The 18418-nt window shown below is 37.4% G+C and overlaps 1 protein-coding gene across 3 annotated transcripts in view; it reads right to left on the minus strand.

Annotated features, from left to right (window-relative positions):
* PPFIA2 (PTPRF interacting protein alpha 2) overlaps nucleotides 1-18418 on the minus strand; it is a 333320-nt gene that overhangs the window by 12233 nt on the left and 302669 nt on the right. For all 3 annotated transcript variants that reach the window (XM_035901684.1, XM_035901686.1, XM_035901685.1), the window contains one exon: nucleotides 3822-3903. In XM_035901684.1, the coding sequence (XP_035757577.1) occupies nucleotides 3822-3903 (82 nt within the window). The remainder of the gene's footprint in view (nucleotides 1-3821; nucleotides 3904-18418) is intronic.

Below are 18418 nucleotides of genomic sequence, written 5' to 3' on the forward strand. Positions count from 1 at the left end.
CACAGCTACATGACCTGTGGATTTAGAAGACGTACTTGCCACTTCACGTTTTTCCCCTCCTTACATTAATCTTAGTAGTCTAGGTCAGCAACAGCCCCTTGCTTCACCACTTTTACTCTTTTTTTGTAAGAGGTAATATCCACTTCTAGCAGTCTTTCCTGGGACCTACTGAGTATGAATCCTTTTAGGTTTTCTCAGCTTTCTCATTTTGTGCTGCCACATGAATATGATTGTCGGTGTCTACAGATCTTTGCTCCCAAAGGAGGTAATTCCATACCAGGCATACATACATGTGGGAAGTTTTTGTCAGAGTGTGAAATATATTACCCTACAGAGAAAAGTATGAGAAGGACATAAGCAGTGAATGCCATAATCACTGAGATTTGGGAATAGCACAATGGAAAACAAAGACGTACCTTGCTAGGGGCTTAACTCTAGGAGACTGCTAGTCTCTGTGACAGCTGAGAGAAGATGACACTTCTTTCTGGAAGTAGCCCTTCCATGCCCTATATCCTCACCCTTTTCCAGATCACTATCACATGTGGGTTGGTGCTGTGAATTACACTTTTTAGTACAAAGCTCGCCTCACTGGGATGAAGAAGGATAATGCATGACAAAAGATTTCCACTGGGCAGCAAAACAGCTAATATTCTAGTTTTTGTGACACTGAGTGTCAAAGTGCATAAATCACCCTTCACTACTTAACCTTCAATGTATCTGAGTGGACATACTTCTGTATACATAAAATTTATATGTACATTATACAGCTACCTAATTTTGTTAAGTATAGATCTGTTGTACTTTGCTGTACTGCTGTATAATATTCCTTCAAATATAAATTGTCAAAAGCACTTTTCAAACATACTGATTAGTTACTAATGGCTTGTAGTAGCCCCTTATTCTATTCTACTGTTTCTGAAATAGAAACCTGTCCATCAGCATTGTATGCAGTGATACTATGTGATAGTAGCCCTTATACTCTACATTTTCAGATTTTTTTAAGTAATTCTGAGTGGATGGCAATTAATGACTATATGTGTTTGAATTTCAGTAAGATAGAGCATCTGTGACTACATGAAGTCATTGAGAACTTCATCTCTCTGTGCATCTCAAATAGGCCATCAGAATTAGCTGATTTCATGATTTTAATTCTTTTCTCTTCATAATGGCTTACTAAAAGAGGACACAAGATCAAAGAAATTTTTAAAAATATGCCATCAGTATATTCATCAGCAAAGCTGGAAAGCAGGGACAAACTGAAAGGACTTTTGTTTAATTTCTCACAGAACAGGGAAATACTGTGTGGTTATTAACAATTCTATACCTTTCCTGGGACATGTTTACTTAAAAGACGGCTGTTAGATCACTTTCATGTCACAGAGAAAACAGAGTTGAATGTCAGATTCCGAAAGAGCTCAGATGGGCTTTTCTGTACTGACTCCTGATGTATCACAGGGCTTAAGGAATGACTGCCTTGTGTTTCAAAAAGCCCTTCCCGCCGATGGGATGACCCGCTGCCCCCTATCCAGTGCTAGTCTGGAATTAGATCGTATTTGTAAGGTTCAACTAACTGTAACGAAAGACAAAGTTTCAAAAAATGAAAAAAAAATTATGTAGATTACACCCAACTGCACTTAAAGGGCCATGAGGAAACTATGCATAGCTTTAAAATGAATTTAATATTCTCATTTAATTTGACATTCATTTTTTCATACATGCACTTGAAAAGCAGGAAAGTGTAAATACTGGGAGTTATTCACCCTGCAGAAATAGATTCAAATGTTTGCTGCTCATTAGGTAAATTAGTTCTTTAACAAATTAGGCAAGTTAGTTCTTTAACAAACAGCTGTCTCTACCAGAAAATGCAGTTAAATGAAACCAGTCTCTAAAGAGAAGGCACAGTGATTGTTCTAGGCAGAGAACCCAGATATGAAGATGGATATACTTTTCCAGAATTAGTTGAGAAAACCCACAGTTCTTAAAATATACCTCAGCTATGCTGAGTAAACCCTAAGGCTGAAAATTTAAACCTTGAAAAGTTTGGAAATATCACAATTGTGATCACATATACTTTAATTTGGGCCTTTGTCTCCTTGAATATTAATTTTGGTTTAGTCCAAGAGTCACTTATTATATTTTCCCCAGGAGAGTATGAAATGCACAGAGTGTCCATCTGCTGACTGAATGCACTGATGCTCACTGAATAAATTCAGTGCTTTTGCTCTCGTATCTTTTCATCATCAGTATTCAATACTGCAACATAAACTTCCTCATGGGCTTTCCTGTGCTACTCTGACCATATTTCCCAAGAAGTCCATAGACATTGATTTCTCTTTACAGCCCCTCTCTGAGACAGCGGGAAGCATATCCTATTTTGCGGCAAAGAAACAAGGCAAAAAAGATTAGGGCTTAACTTGTTAGAAATGTCTTCAGATTTTGGATCACCCTGGAGGGCCATTAAGGGCAGATTTTTCTCAGTGTTCAGAAATGTATAGACCTTTGTATTCCACCTTTTGAACAAATGAGCTTTGACTGTAATATTGAATATTTCTGACTGATACAAATCTGTTTACAGAACTCTCAAAGTCATATGAAAAAGTCAGGTAGTGGCCAAATTAATGAATGTTCCACATTGAGATATTTTTTTGGAAGGAAGGTATCATCCTATTTTCCAAGGTCATGCGCAAATGTTTGAATTGCCTTTCTGCAGTTTTAGTTTCATCTTTTTCATTAGGTACCTTCAGCAATTCCAACATGAAGCAGAAATTTTGTAGACATTGCCTGCTTTCAGTCCTCATCCTTCGTTTATTCCCTGAACACACTTTTGTTAAAGCTTTGAAGGGGGATGATTTTTTTAAATTGAAGGGAAAAACTCTACCAATTCTATCTGATGATCAATGGATGATACCCAGAGCAGACATGAGAACAGGTGGGAATACGTAGAGGTGCTTGGTATGGACAAGGAATAAACACGTGGTCTTTGAGCCAACAAAGAGCTTGTATCTGCACTGAACTGATACAGCCTGGCCATGTAAAAGTGACTGTGTATTTGTGTAAAAAAAGTCCTTACTTTCTGCCTTCTGCTCCCCTTAGCATCTGGGTAAGTATTTGTTGAATAGTTCCTTCACCTAAAACATTCATTGATTTTTGTCAAAATTGATGGACAGATTTTCTGAATGTTTCTCTGGATAGGTTCCAAAATCCATTCATTCAGGCTCTCCAAATAAAGGAGAGCTGTCTGCAGATTGGACTTCAGAGATGAAGGCACTGCCTGTCAAATCAGAGAGATTTCAATCTGGATCTCACACATCCCAGGTGAAAGTGCCGAGAGGAACACCCCTTCTTCCTGTTCTGAGTGATGTCTCAGTAAATCAGCCCTTTCCCATTACATTTTTAAAAATTATAAAGTTACAAATTCTTTAAATGTATTAAAAGTTCTGAAGATGTAGCTTTTGTGTTAACCTAAAATAAAATGCGATAGCTAATTTTTGTTTTCTCTTCAGCACATCAGTACATAAACCCTGTGGAGCTCCTAGATATTTGGAGATTGAGAAATTATAAATTTCAAAAATGTGGGGTTTGAGTACATTTGATAGCCCTTTTTTCCTGTCCTCATCCCCCTGTGCAATCCTGTCTTACTTTTTTCAGCTCTACTCTCTAATTTACACCATCCAGTGTCAAAATCTGCTTAGTGCTCACGGCACAGTGTGCAGGGGAGAGAGGAGGAGGCTTTGACAGTCTCCTTTAGGATTTGTAAGGACAAGCACACAGAAGCAGCCTACAAACGTGGCTCATGTTTCCGAGTTATGGCCCACACTTACCTCTAGCCAGGCAACCACTGTAGGCCCATCCCACTGGGCAAAAGGCAAACCCTTTCTCCGAGCTTCTTCCAGAAGTTCGTGTCTGGAAATGGATCAGAAATTGTTAAATATGCAGCGGTATGTGTAGGGGCAATATAGATGCAACTATGTCTTTTTGTTCAGGGTAACAACAGCGAAGCATGATAGCAGGCATAGAAAAGGCATAGAAAAAAAAAAAAAAATCAATGAGCAATACAGCTCCTTCCCCTTTTTTGAGTGTATTCATGTATTCCCAGCTCTTTTTTTTTTTTTCTTGGTGCATTTTGAGATCCCTTTAAACACGTAACATACAAAAGGAGCAGTTTCTGTCTGTTCATAGCTGAAGGAATACAAAACTGGGATACCCTATATAAAGGGATCATCTATAGAGTAGAAGACAATGGTGACGAGAGAAAACTGAGGGAGTCCTTCTGAGACCAGCTTAGCTCTGGTCTGGTAATGACCCAGAAAGGCACAAAATTGCCAACTTCTAGGCCTGAGCTAAGCATGGATGTAATGCAGCTGGGTATGAGATGTCTTTGTGTTTGAAACACTAAACCCTGCTGGACCAGCTCTGCACAAATCTAGGCTCTCTGGAGTACAGCTATTCTGCATCTTAAGCCATCCGTGGCTAACTAAGAGTTGGTTGTATCTTTAATAGTTCCATGTTAATTTTTTTATTATTATTGCTTGCTTACAAAAGAAATCCATGTGGTTTACTGATGTATACATTTTTTTAATTACAGATTTGATGTGGTTTCTCAATTTTATACATATGCATACATACACACATATATTTCTATTGAGTTGATCAGATACCAATCCAACTCCTGCATCTGCAGCTTTTCTGAACTGCAATGAGTGTGTTATGTAAAACATCATTCTCAGAGCTTAAAATATACTTTTAATACAGCAGCATTAAACATTTAGTAATGTTATGTATAGGCAAGTCAGCTAGACTATCAGGAGAATGCTCTATATTAAACATGTTCAACCATTTGACCAGACATTTTTATTCCTGGAAGGGGAATAAAGAACCCACTGTGGTGGTGGCATAGAAAAAGCAGTCTTGCAAAAGTCTTTTTTTCTGCTATTTAACAACATATTTTCAGTTACCTCCTACCGAGTGAAACACAAAAGAAAGCTCTCAGCAACAAGCTGTAGTGAAAACCAAATTAGACAGGGACTGTCCTAATGTAGTATTAAAATTTGCTTACGTTCCCACATAACAAGGCCATCTTGGAATTATAGCGTCAATTTTGCTCTGTCCTCCTTTGTTACTACAGCCCTTGTGGTTCAGTTATCCCTTCACAATTCTTTACTTCCTTAACAGACTTTCAAATATATGTACTACAAAATCACAGCAGACAAAAGCGATGGAGTGATCCTACTCATAAGGAATGCTTCTTTTGGGATTTTTTGCTGGGGAACAGGCTGAGAGAATTTGGCTTTAGTAGAAAATGGATCTCAAATAGCAATTTTGCATACATGTTTAAATCCCTCACTCTGAATATTAATAGAAAGGCAGCTATTTTACTTTCTGTGTTTCTGCTGTAGTAATATGTAACACTACAAATACTTGACAGCATTACTGAAGTTTATCTAGCTTCTCCTCCCACACTTCCTTCGCAGCACACCTTACCCTTGGTCACTCAGATGTCCAAAGATATTGTAGAGCTATCCTTGCTTTCTATGAAAGCAAAATCCTCAGTAAACTGAGAAAAAGTTGCTCTCTGGGCACACAAACACCATGTTACCTTCAGTAGCTGGAGGAGGTGCAGAAATCCCAGATTCCCAGGGAGATAAGCAGTGAAGGCCAACAGAGACTCACATAGCTGGCTGCTTATGAAAGCAGAATTCAGACATGGCCAGACATAGCCACCTCCCAGCTACCCACGGATGAGGTATTTGGGTTGCAGCCTTCCCCTGGAGCTGGTTCTGCCGCAATAGGGTTGCACGGCTCCTGCTGCCACCCAGGCTGTGAGCTGCTATGGCTGTCCTCAGGGAGAGCCAAGCTTTCAGGGATGCCTCTTCCTCATCTGGCCAGTTTTGGTGTCCGATGGCAGAGCATGGACCCCACAAAACCCTGTATGACTTGCTCCTTCCCCAAAGCCAGCCCAAGCCCAGGGAGCAGCCCCTTCTGCAGCTGGGTGTCCCATGAAGGATGAAGGCACTATCCATGGGAGGAACCTGATCCCAGACTTTTTCCTTATCTGGGATATTCTCTTTGCCCATACCAGCTGAAAGAGCAGGGCTGGCTGTCACAGTAAGTGAAAAAGAAGATTATGGCTTTGAGGGCCACTGGCCTTGCTTGCTTGTGTTGGGCTCCTGCTCCAAGCAGGAGAGCAGCAGCACATGGTCTACAAGGAGATGAGGAGGAACTTTTGGCCTATTTCTTTGGTTTGGTGTTAAATCCCTGCGTGGCCTCAGGAACAGAGATGCCTGCAGAAGAGGCATTGGCACTTTAAGTTCTCACTTCCATGCAAAATTTACTTCCTTTATGCTGGAATTATAAAGTACATATAGGGAGGCCTCTGTGACTTTGCAACATTTGAACTGGCCTGAGGTGTGGTGTGCTTCTCAGACACACTCCTCTAGAGTAGGAAAGCACTTCCGTTACTTCAGAGGCAGTCTGGATCAGAGAGCTGAAGGAAAATATAGTTGCGGTTATTGATTTTGGCTGACGACTATGGGGCCAGGCTGGAAATGGGATGCCCTATATATGCTATAGCCCAAGACTACAGTTTGATAAACATAATCCAAAGGGTCTTGGCATGTAGAAGGAAAGTGTTTTGGGTTGAAAATATTTTTAGTGTAAAGTTAAAATCCTTAGACATGCACAGGGAATACAACCATCATAAGGCCTGTGCCTCACTTATTGGCACGGAATACTAAAAGGATTTTTAAAATATTTCTTTCCCTTAAAAAGAATTTTATGCTTCAGAACTTATACTTTCTTCCCTCAGATGTGTCATTTAAACACCTCCCCAGTATTAAAGTTTATTTAAATTATATTTACTTTTTGAACAGTATTCTTTGACTACTTTTTAATACACCCTAGGAGATCTGCAGAACCTGAACCTTCAATTTCTAAACCAGAACTAAACCCGGAATTGCTATTTTTTGACTGAGACAGATATTCCTTAGTTGGCAGTCAAAGAAAACTCTGGGGGGGGTTTTTGATACAAAATAGGACTATAGAAAAAACTCTACTCTTTCAAAATAAAAAGAAAAAAACCCAACCAGGTATTGTTTTGCTCAACAGTGCAAATCGTCAGCAAAATGAATCTGGTGATCTGCCTATTTTGGAATATAATCCAAATATTTTAAAACAGCCTGAACGTACTGTTGTCCTTGTGGCTTGTCACTGGCTTCCCGAAACCAGAAGGTCCCCAAAGCCAAATATTGGCAACTGCTGTTCAGTGTCCCTTTCAAAAACGTAAACCTGATCACAGGAGGAAGAAGAGACTAATACCCTAAAGCTTGTCACTCCCTCTTTCTCTCATTTCAGAGATAAGGTTTGGAGATTGTGTAGCATTAGCATACAGTTTCTCTAATTTGGAAATCCTTTGCAGGGGAATGTGGGGATTTTCTCCTCCTAAGATTTTGTCGGAAGAGTACTACATGTTATAACGTGTCCACTTTGCATTGGTAAGAAGGTAGGGAATTAAAATGTAATTATTTCCATGCTCATTTATTTTTTTGGCAACATATGAAAACAAGCTGATAAGGAAGAATTGACATTAATTAGGCATTACTATAAATGCTATTATTTTGCAGATAGGGCTTTAAACCACTTACTACAACTGGAATTAATTCCAAATTAAAGCTGTATTCTTAAAGATAACAAGAATAAAGTCCTCTTCCTGGAGACATTATGGGAATAACTGCAGTATGCTATTTGAAATATATCATTACCCTGAGCCTGGTTTTGCAAAGTCAGGAAATTTAATGAACATCAACTGTTTAGCATTCATCCAAAATTTGAGATGCTTGTATTTGACCGATTTAGAGAGAGTGCCTCATGAAGTGGGCTGTCTTCACTGTTTTATCAAAGGCACAAAAGAAAAATCACATCATGTCAAGTTGTCTTGTGGAGTTGTAGTCAGAGAAGTGGGATTACCTCCCTAGCACTGACTGTTGATGTTTAATCCTCACCAAAGTTTCGTCCTAAAGATACTCTTACACTTGGCCATTTTCTTTAGCACCATTCTTCTGAGAGACAGGTATAACTGCCCAAATCAACCTACCAAGCTGAGAGCACAAATGTCTCATACCATGGGGACTATGAATGCTTCAATATCCCTCTGGAAAGCAGAGGTACATGGGAGCAAAAGGAAGGGGGAAATGATAAGAGCAAAACTATGTTATTATCCTGCAAATTTTCTATTTCGTATATATCCTTCCCTCGCACTGGGAAAATTCCAGCTCCGTTTCAGCAGCCCTTACCAACTCATTCCATAAAACTCAATGAAGATTTTTTAATAAAAATAAGAATAATCTTTAAATAGACTTTGTGTCAGAAGTTAACAAGATCTTGATTTAAAGCGTGTCATTCAGCGACATTCTATTTTCCTTACAAAGATGAGGCTTCCCCCCGCCAAAGCAAACAAGAAATAACAGCTTAGGATTTCCTAGCAGATCCTCTGATTATTATTACTGACACTATAATGATTATTATTATCAACAATACTAAAATGTTCAGTTTACAAAGGAATTTTATACGATTGGTTACTGTAAGAGAAATAGTCAGAAACAATAGACCAAAGATGCTACATTTGCCTGAGTAATCCTATGATTTCAAGTCATGATTAAACACATCTGCCTCTTTAAAGCTAACATACTCACATTCAAAGACTGCAAAATTCAGGAGAGAGGATTTCTAATTAATTAAGCTGGATTTGGATTTCATCTTTTCTATTATCATTTGATAAGCATTTAAGAGAGGATAGAATCCTGTAGCTAAGGTCCTTGTATGACAAAATAAGGTAGTTGAATTTTAATAAATTAATAATGATATTAAATGCCTAACAAAAAATAGCAAGTTAAATTCTATCTATTTATTTTTGGCAAGACTATAAATGTTTTTAAAGTAGGCAGCAGGAAAAAATAGAAGAGAGACTTAGACTTGATATTGCCATATAATGCTGTTTTAATTTAATCTGAAATGATCCATCTGACTTAAAGACTGCACTAATTAAAAACTGGGTAAGATCTTGTTTCAACTTTGGCACTTAAGTGACCCAGCTTTTAAATCATTTGAAGTCCTCATTCTCTCTGCTTTTTGAAACTTGATATAGTAGTCAGACTGAGAACAACGGGCAAAATGAAATTTCCATTTTTTACAAAATATTTTGTATGCAACTTCAAAGAGTTTTCAGGAAAGAATGACAAATAGGGAAATCAAGATGCAATTAATTATTAAAAGTTTTTAAATCTATACAGCAAGGAAGTATAACTTTAAATTGAATGGAACCCCAGATAAAACAGATTAGCAAAGCAGATTTAAAAATGCTGTGATTATTCTATATAGGTGTAGATTTCAAGTGTATTCAAAATGAAGGGCAGCATTCCTTTTTCTGAAGACATATATTAAGCTAAGTGAAGCATGTTGAGGAATACTTAATACAGACCCTAACAAATTAGAAGTGGACATAGATACCATTAAAAAAAAAAAGCAAAACACCTGTGAAATAAATAGACTTGCATAATATACAACCTTGCTATATTTTATGTACTGTACTACAATCAAGACCCCTGGAGTTCCCAGCTTGGTTAGATGTTTTCAAATCTATTTTTATAAAGCCATTTCATAATCACATATTCTAAATTAATGTGGTAATGTGGCGGTGTGCTCCCCCCTCGTCTCTGACCCCCCCTCCTTTGACCTCTTTCCAGTGATAACCACCTGTGGCTGTGGTGATAAGACGCATCTGGTTTGTGTCTGGTCCTGAAGGATGCACCCACTGGATGTGGGGGGAGACAGATAACAACACAATAGCCAAGGGCTGTTGTGGAATGTGCCCACCTAAGCACAGCGGTCAGGATGCAAATATGACTATGAGCCAATCATCTTACCCCCATAAATAGTGAGCAGCCCAAGAGCCCTTTGAGCTCTCCTGCACGGCAGCGGGCTGCACGCCAGGATCTCCCCTTGAGCAGGGACGCCTCTCAAGGTTACTCCTCGAGGTTGAGAGATTCCTTACCACGACAGATTCTCGGTAAGTGACTAACAGCATGCTAACTTGGAAATCTTAGCTAAGTGACGTAAAGGATTAACTGCGCATATATAATCCTTTAGGCATAAACCGTTGACCAAGTCTGGGACTAGGATTGGATCCAGCCGCACCTAGACTCCTCTCTGAGGGAGTTTAGAAAGCAAGGGGATCTTTTCCGAACCTCGTGACTCAACGGGAGGGTCTCCCTGACAGTTTTGTCTGACCCTGTCCTCTGTGCAGTAAATAACAAAGTGTACCTTGCCATCGAATCTCAAACTATTGTCGCAGTTACCACTGAACTTTGTTAACTCACTGTTTTACACCAATAAACCACATTATTTTTGTCTCCCTCTCACTCCATCCGCGACAGGTAACCCCTCTTCTCTTTGGGTTGTTTTTATCTTTCCACCTTTACAAAGTTATAGCTTATATGTGCTTTGAATGGATGAAATTTTCTCCAAAATTTATTCAAGAAAAAATAACATTTGTATGATAGATCAAAGAGATGAAGATTTGAAACTTGATAATCAAGTTAACAATTAAAGAAAAACCCCAAACATAAAAAAAAATGAACTGGTAAAAAAGAAAATAGTAAAATTATATGCACAAATGAAATATTATTGTACTACTGCACAGCATGAAGGCTTGAACAGAAGAAAAGAAATTGTGTACTCTGGATTAATAGAGTGTTTACAAGCTTGAGTCCCCCATGATTTAACTAAACAGAATATATGCCTTAACAGCATATGTGAATCTGGGCCTTCGCTCTCACAATTTTTTCACTGACTTAAACTTTCAAATGTCTTTGTGATTCTGGGCTTTAGACCTTCCGAAATGTATTTATTTAAAAAAATTGACAGCAGTTATCTCCAAGTAGTTAATCCATTATGCTAAGCCCTGCAGGAGAAAATTCTGACCTTAATTTGTGTATGCTTTCGAAGTTTACCATTATTTTGGATACTTTGAAAGTTTTCATTCAGGTCAGTTTTCTACATGGATCTGTTACATAACGTTCACAGAAAAACAGAAAGAAATAAGAATAAAATATAGAAAATAAACATGGTGCTGAAAATGAATATATTCAGCAGCCATGGTGTTTTAACTTACCCAGATATGCTTTTCATGAGATGGAGAGAGATGAATGGAAAAAAAAGCACATCAATGTTAATGAACATATAGTAGTCCATAAAAAAAAAATAATCATATGATAGATAAAATAATACCACCATTATAACTATGGAATTTTTTCTAACTGGACTTTGAATGCTTTAAAGAAGTTAAATGTTCTTGTGAAGAACAGATGCATCTTTCAAAATAAGATTTTCATTAAACTGATGTTGGCTATTTATTAGGTACCACTTAGCACAGCACATCTATCATCTACAATACATATTCATGTCAAAGATCTGTAAACACAGTGCATGTGGAATAGATTTTCAAATCAAAGCATTTTGCCCAGGTTTGAATAATTTCAGAACGATTTTTGTATAACACCAAAAATCCTGAAAATCCCAAACCTGTGGTTTTAAGCAAATAACCATAGAGACACAGTAAAATTAAGTGGACTACAAACCAAGGTTTACTTTTCTATGTGCACTTTACTAATATTTTAGCAAAATTTAGCAGTAATCATAAATGAACTAGTCTTGGGTTTTTGTGGTGGTTTTTTTTTTTTAAATATGCAGTTTTCATGCACATAGGTGACTAACATTTGTAATGGTTATTCATGCTGTGCATTACTTTAATTTAAGCAGTCATACTAATACTAGATTAGTAGCAATATTGGTATGAGTGATCTGTCCTCTAGGTAACCTATCTTGCCCATATAATTGGTAACAGTATCTGTAGGAGAAAGCAGGATGCCATCGTTGATAATAAACTCTCTTCAGCATCCTTTAATTGCCATCATAAAAAGAAAATTATATGCCTGAATGAAACCCAGACATTTCAGAAAATTATATTTCTATTAACAAATGATTTACTGAGATATAAAAATGCTTGGTAGATATAGCTGTAGAAAAATCTGGGGTGAAAAGCCTGTGCTCTGATTAATTAAGAAGAGGTTGTAGACATTGCAGTGAGTTCAGGAAGGAGATGGTTTCAAGATCTTAAATTTTGTTTTCATGTGTGTGATCAGCAGAACAGATGGGACAGAGGAGAGAAAGCACGATACAGAAAAGCAGATGGAAACAAATGACAAACTTATACACAGAAGAAAGGAAAATTAAGGAAAGGAAGGTCAGCAAAAGCATGCAATATAAATAAAAGATTAGAAAATTATTCAAACAATTACCAAATCTGATGGAATTATCATTAGAATTGAATATGCATTTGTGATTTGGGGGCCAAAATCTCCATCATGCTCATTTTCTACTGAGGAAACAGTGAAGACTGACTTGAACACCTCTTTTGGAAAAGCTTTTAATTTTGGACCTTCCAGAGCCTATTCAACCAGAACCCCCACTTCTTACATCTTCCTCTGAACACTCCTTTGGGTATTAACCGGGGGATTAATTGGAATGTGAATAATTTTCTGGCAACTTTAATGAGTTGGAAGTTTGCAGTCACTTGGGGATAACTTATGGGACTTGAAGGCCATTCCAGTCTCCCTCATTATAGAAGCAGAGGATCAAGGGACATTCCTTCACTTCCTGAGCTTACTGTCTGCAGGGTAATAAAATACAGCAGAAAAAAATGGATCTTTAAATTCTAGCTTTCACCTTTTCATAAAACAACCATTTTATCACCTTTTTATTGAAGGAACACAATGATTTCCCTTAGCCATATATTAAACTAAAAGTTATGTAGACTTTTCCCCTCTGCTGTGTTTTATCCATTCTTCCCTTAAACTCTAATTCTACAGTTCATCTGGCAGGATATGTGCATCTGCTGGAAATCATAATTTAGAGAGCCAGCTACATGCATGAGGGTAGATGCTTGTATTTATCCAGAAATCCCAAATTGCAACAGATAGGCCTATATGTGTACATAAGGCAGGGACTTGGTCTTTGTTCTGGTTTTGTTTGATTAAAAACTCACCACAAATGTCCTTATCTTTTATGAGGAAAAGAATAAAAAAACTTGGCAAAGGATAAAAATATTATTTTAAAAATACAAGATTTTTAAAAACATGAGTTAGATATAGAATAAAACACGTTGTCTCAATTTTTTCATCCTCAGAATAATTTCAATGAGGTTTAATAATTCTCTGCAAGATGAATACCCATATATCCTTACATTTTTAATGCTAAAAAGGCTCCAAGTATCTAAAATGTAATAGCAAGATACATTTTTAACATTGCAAAAGCTTTGACTAACAATTTGAAAGGGTCTTCCAGTAAGGGTTAAAAATGTTTGCTAAAGGAATTAAGTTTAAAAAGAAAATTCATCTTTAGGTATGTCTCAAGGATTAAACACCCATCCGGCCAAAAGAAAACCATGGTGGACACAGGAGACAATCCTAAACTGCATGTCAGAACACTGCATACCTCTCCTTCCTCCACTGGAATGAGAAAATAGAAAATAATAGTCACTGAACACAGTAGTGTTTGCTAGACAGGGAGGAAGAACTAAAGATCAGTCTGAAAGCTACTAACAACATCAAGTAGTTTCTCACAGATGAGATAGGAAGGGAAGAAATTAAATGCAAAATTTGAATTTTCCTAAAGATTCAGTAAATAAAAGATTGGGTGGAAAAAAGGCATCATATTCCTAAAAGCTACTGTGAAAAACCAAATCATGTACATTTGGGTTATAATGGCTTTTAATAAACATTATGTATATAGGAACATTAGATGGATGGCATAGAAAAACACCTTAATTAATCCGATTGGATTCATTTTTTCAAAATGTGTGCAATTAAGAAAATCATTAGAAACAGCTATTTGTATACTGCAGAGGACAGAGATTATTTGTAGTCACAAATACACTATGTCAAATCCTAATTGCAGTTGCACTCATAAAACCTAATTAAAAGGGGCATTGTGTGGATTCAAAAGCAACTAAATGAGAATTAAGCATTTCAAACTCTTATTCCACAAAAAGGTCTGCCTAGACATTTTTTCAAGTAGCCTGTTGACAGGGATCTAAAACTCAGATTTGCTTGTAAAAAAATGGAAGTCCCAGTGTTCTGTTTTCTTTTATTGATTTTATTTAAATGTGGATTACCACAACCTGAGGCCTATTTTTTGTGACTTCTCTCTATCACCTCCCAATTTTTGAAGGATATATACAAATGAAAACCAACAAAAGGACTGAAGCATTATTAGGAATTTGTCAAATTTATCAACGGAACTTATCAACATTTATAATTATTTTTTTTTTCTAGGTAGAAAGGAAGAAGAGTCAAATAATACAACAGGCTCTTCTGTTCCTATGGAAGTTACTGCTGTTTAGTACGTGTTACTGTAGTCAGCTGAGCCTTAACAGCATTGCAATTCTCTCTGCAAGGTTAATTATAAGGCTATGAATACTAAGAATTCCTTTTTACACCATAATTTTACATATGATGATTACTTAGGTCTTATTTTACAAGTCTTTATGCATGTATGTAAGTATATGTATGTGTCCTGGCATATCAAGGCTCTTCTGCAGTCCACCTGAAGGCAGGAGGCTATACCTGGTAAAGAAAAGCCTGTACCTGTGCAATAAATCTCCCCAAAACAGGTTCATAGGAAAGAATGGTTTACTTTGACTTTCCTTGGAAAATGTAAACCTCACGTCTTAAGCTTGTTTTGGAAATGTGGAATTAATAGATTCTTGTCCAGAGTCAAATCAAACAAAATTGAAGAAAAAAGTGAAACTAAAGCTCTGCTCTTGACTCATCCTAATACCGCCAGGTGACTAGGAATGATAGCATTATGACACAGCGCAGTTCTTTCATCGGCTACGAGGTAAGTAATGATTGTCATTTGTACACTCATATTAATAAACTGGGGAATTTATCAGCTTATGTGCTAGAACCCTGTCAGTATGATCCAGGCTAGCTGACTTGCATGCAAAATTTTTTTCATGGAGATAATTTGTATTTGGGATTGCTGAGGAAGTGATGGCATAGGCCAGTCTCAAATTGTACTAGCAAAGTGTGCAGGTCAAACCTACCTCCATGTGGCAATCTAGGACTACATAGCACTTAAACGTCCGTCAAACCTTGCCTTATCTTGGTGCCTTGAGCAGGATGAAATAAACACACCCGGTGAAATATCAGTGTTTATGACCAACTGTTACATACTTGTATGCAACACAGAAGACATGCATGTCTTGTCTGTCTTCAGCGTGCTTCCTTCTTCAGGCAGATACTTGCTGCAACATTGTGTATTGTTGCAGATCATATCAAACATTACATTTGAAAGGGATATATATTACTGGCACCCAGAGCTATACTGCACTTCGAAAGACAAAGCAAGACTCTTTAGAGCTATATTTGCCACCAGTGAGGCTTTTGGGTAAGGACAACTTGACATCATTGCTGAGCAAAACTGTGGACAAGAATACACTTGATGTTCACTAGGACAGTTATAGCAAAAATGGAAGCAAACCTGGCTCTATTTGTTGATAATGTTTCAAGTTTGGCTGACTTCATTGTTAAAGAAGACTTTTATAAAGGGTTCATCATATGGTATTTTAGTGAAAAGGACAGTAAAACAGTTATAGAGCTTCTGCTAAGTGCCTTAATTTGCTACCTGAGATGAGGTCAGTGGTGATACGTGTTTTTAAGGGGGACACAGATTATTTGATTCTATGCACAGTGTTATCTACTCTTTTTCTGAAATATGAATTGTCTTGTGGGATACACACTGATCAACTTCTGCTGTCCCAGAGGACACTATGCCTGTATCTGAACCCTCCGCGAACCTTTATGAGTTGTAATAGAACCTGGACTGGCCTGAAACTTCCTATGCTGGGCTTCAGCCTGGGCTATCACGACAACCCTGAGTGAAGGCCAAGGCCAAGTTATTGTACACTGTCATGTTATTTGGTGCAAAAACACCCATGAAGGATGAGCTTATGAACAGCTGGGGGAGTGTATACACAGTCACAGAGAAAAAGTACCTACAAAATTCAGAATTGGAAATTAGGTAACCATTTTTCACAGGGAGACTGATTACTCACTAGAAAAAAAGTACTAAGATAAAAGCTCCATTCCTCATTTCAGTGATGGGTATCTTCTGAAAAGTATATCTTAACCAAATAAAATTTATAATTTAGATGAGTGCGAGTTATTTGAATCATTAGGGGACTCGATTGTAATGGTGACATGGAGGGTATCAGCGCCATTTGTGCTTTTAGTGCTAAACTCAGAGTTTTCTTGAAGTCAGCCAAACAGGCTCTGAGAGTCAGACAAAAGGCAGAAAACATTGTATGCAAAATATTAACAGCTTTTGTACAGAACAAGTGAAGTGTAACATAACGGTTAGTTTGAATAGTAAAATTGCAGTACATTGTTCTTTGTCATGCCGCAACATCACTTATTTGCACCAAATAATGGAGTAACACCCTAAATATTCCTAATATACCTGACAGTAAACATCTATGGATGATTCAGGCAACTTAAGTTCATCTTTTCAGATGATTTTAAGAACATGTTTGGTCTAATTAAAAAATTCTACACGGCTTCCTTAATTTCTCTTTGATGCCTCAGGAGAAAGACTTGTTCCTAATAAATCTACTGTAATAACCAAATGTTGGATGAATAGAGACTCTTGTTTGAGGTTTATAAATATCTGGCACATCAGTGAGACAAACTGTTAATCACATTTTAATGATGCCTAAGTATTCAATTGAAACTGAAAGGAATTTTACATCTAAATAGCATCTTCTAAGCAAGAAGCAGGAAAACTTTGAAATTTAGGTTAATGACACTATAATCACCATTGAGAGAATCGGTCTCCAGAATTGTCATATTCTCTCATGAAACTTTTCAGAATGAAATGTATTATTCAGTAATCTATTCTAATTATGTAAATTGTGCCAAAATAATACAACACGCTGCAGTGTGTTTGTAACTCCATGATGCCAGAGCAGGGTTAATGCACATGCTTGGTACTCAGGGATCAGGTGGCCAGGATACCTGGTGGACCATTAGCACCTACTGGCTGCAGAGGCTGACGATTTGAAACATGGTGCTTCTTTATCCCTGGGGTAGGGGCATCCTTGCTGAATTACTGATGCAGTTGAATACATTAAAAAATGTGAAATTAGAATTTTAGCATTTTAAGGTATTTTTTTTTCACTTAAGAGATTCATTCAACTGAAGGAAATACAATGGATAGAATTTTAAAAGAAATTCGTCCTTTTATAATAACTTTTATCCAATTTTAATTTACTAACTCAAAGCTAATAGCAAACTCTGGTGAGGTTAATGAGTACTCTGGGAATGTGTTGGTCACAGTGATGAATCAGACCTCTGGTTCCATGTCAAGGGGAAAATCCTTGCTTTCCTGCTCCAGAACTACCACTGAACTGAAAGAGAAGTTCGTTGAGCAGTTAACAGGGCTGAAAGCCTTTTCACTTGACTTATGTGTGCAAGAGAGAAACACAAGTTCAGTGTGTGGTATTCTTGCTTTACAGAAAAGGGAATTGGCTCTGGGATCACTGGTGGTTTTGGTGGTTTTTGTTTTGTTTTGTTTTTCCCTGAAGGATGTGACAAAGCCAGCATGAAGAAAGCTCTCCCAGACCTGAAATGTAATAGAAAGGAGTGCTTCCCTGCTTTAGCCTACCCTCTAACTATCCTTCTGGTGGGCCTGGTTCTCTTGGGGTTTTATGTTCTAATCTAAACTACCCATAGAAATCCTTACAAGGTGGAGTGCTCTGCTTTCTCTGTTCTGGAGACTGGGCTTAGTGTCTGCAGGGCTTGTAGGGCCTGTTTAGCAGTGAAAAGGAATCAAACGCTTGGACTTAAATCTTAGTGCTACATCACGAGATAGCAAATGGTTCTCAGACTTCTCTTAATACCTCTTATAAAGACTTCATAGACGTTACTATCATCCTTAATGTTACACAGCACAGTATTCTCATTTGTGTAACCCAGATCTGTAATCTTGCAGCTACTGTCAGTATGTGAAGGCTCTACTTCTAGACAGAGTTATGCGCTGTTAAGCATTGGCAAAAAGGAATCTGACCTACTGAGACAAACTTTTAATTTAAATTACTTTCTGGACTGTTTCAACTTAATACTTTCCAAGGTAAGACATGCAAATACCCGAGTGCATTTCTTACAAGGAAATGTTAATTCTCTTACACTCTATTGATAGCTTGGCACCCCAATGACTATCATATACATGAGATTCTAACTGAATTATCTCTAACACAAAGTGTTACATTTTTCCCGTATTAAAGTTCCTCTACAACTATATTATATTT

Source organism: Egretta garzetta, unplaced genomic scaffold (assembly GCF_000687185.1).
Source record: "Egretta garzetta isolate BGI_Z169 unplaced genomic scaffold, ASM68718v1 scaffold68, whole genome shotgun sequence".
Classification (NCBI taxonomy): domain Eukaryota; kingdom Metazoa; phylum Chordata; class Aves; order Pelecaniformes; family Ardeidae; genus Egretta; species Egretta garzetta.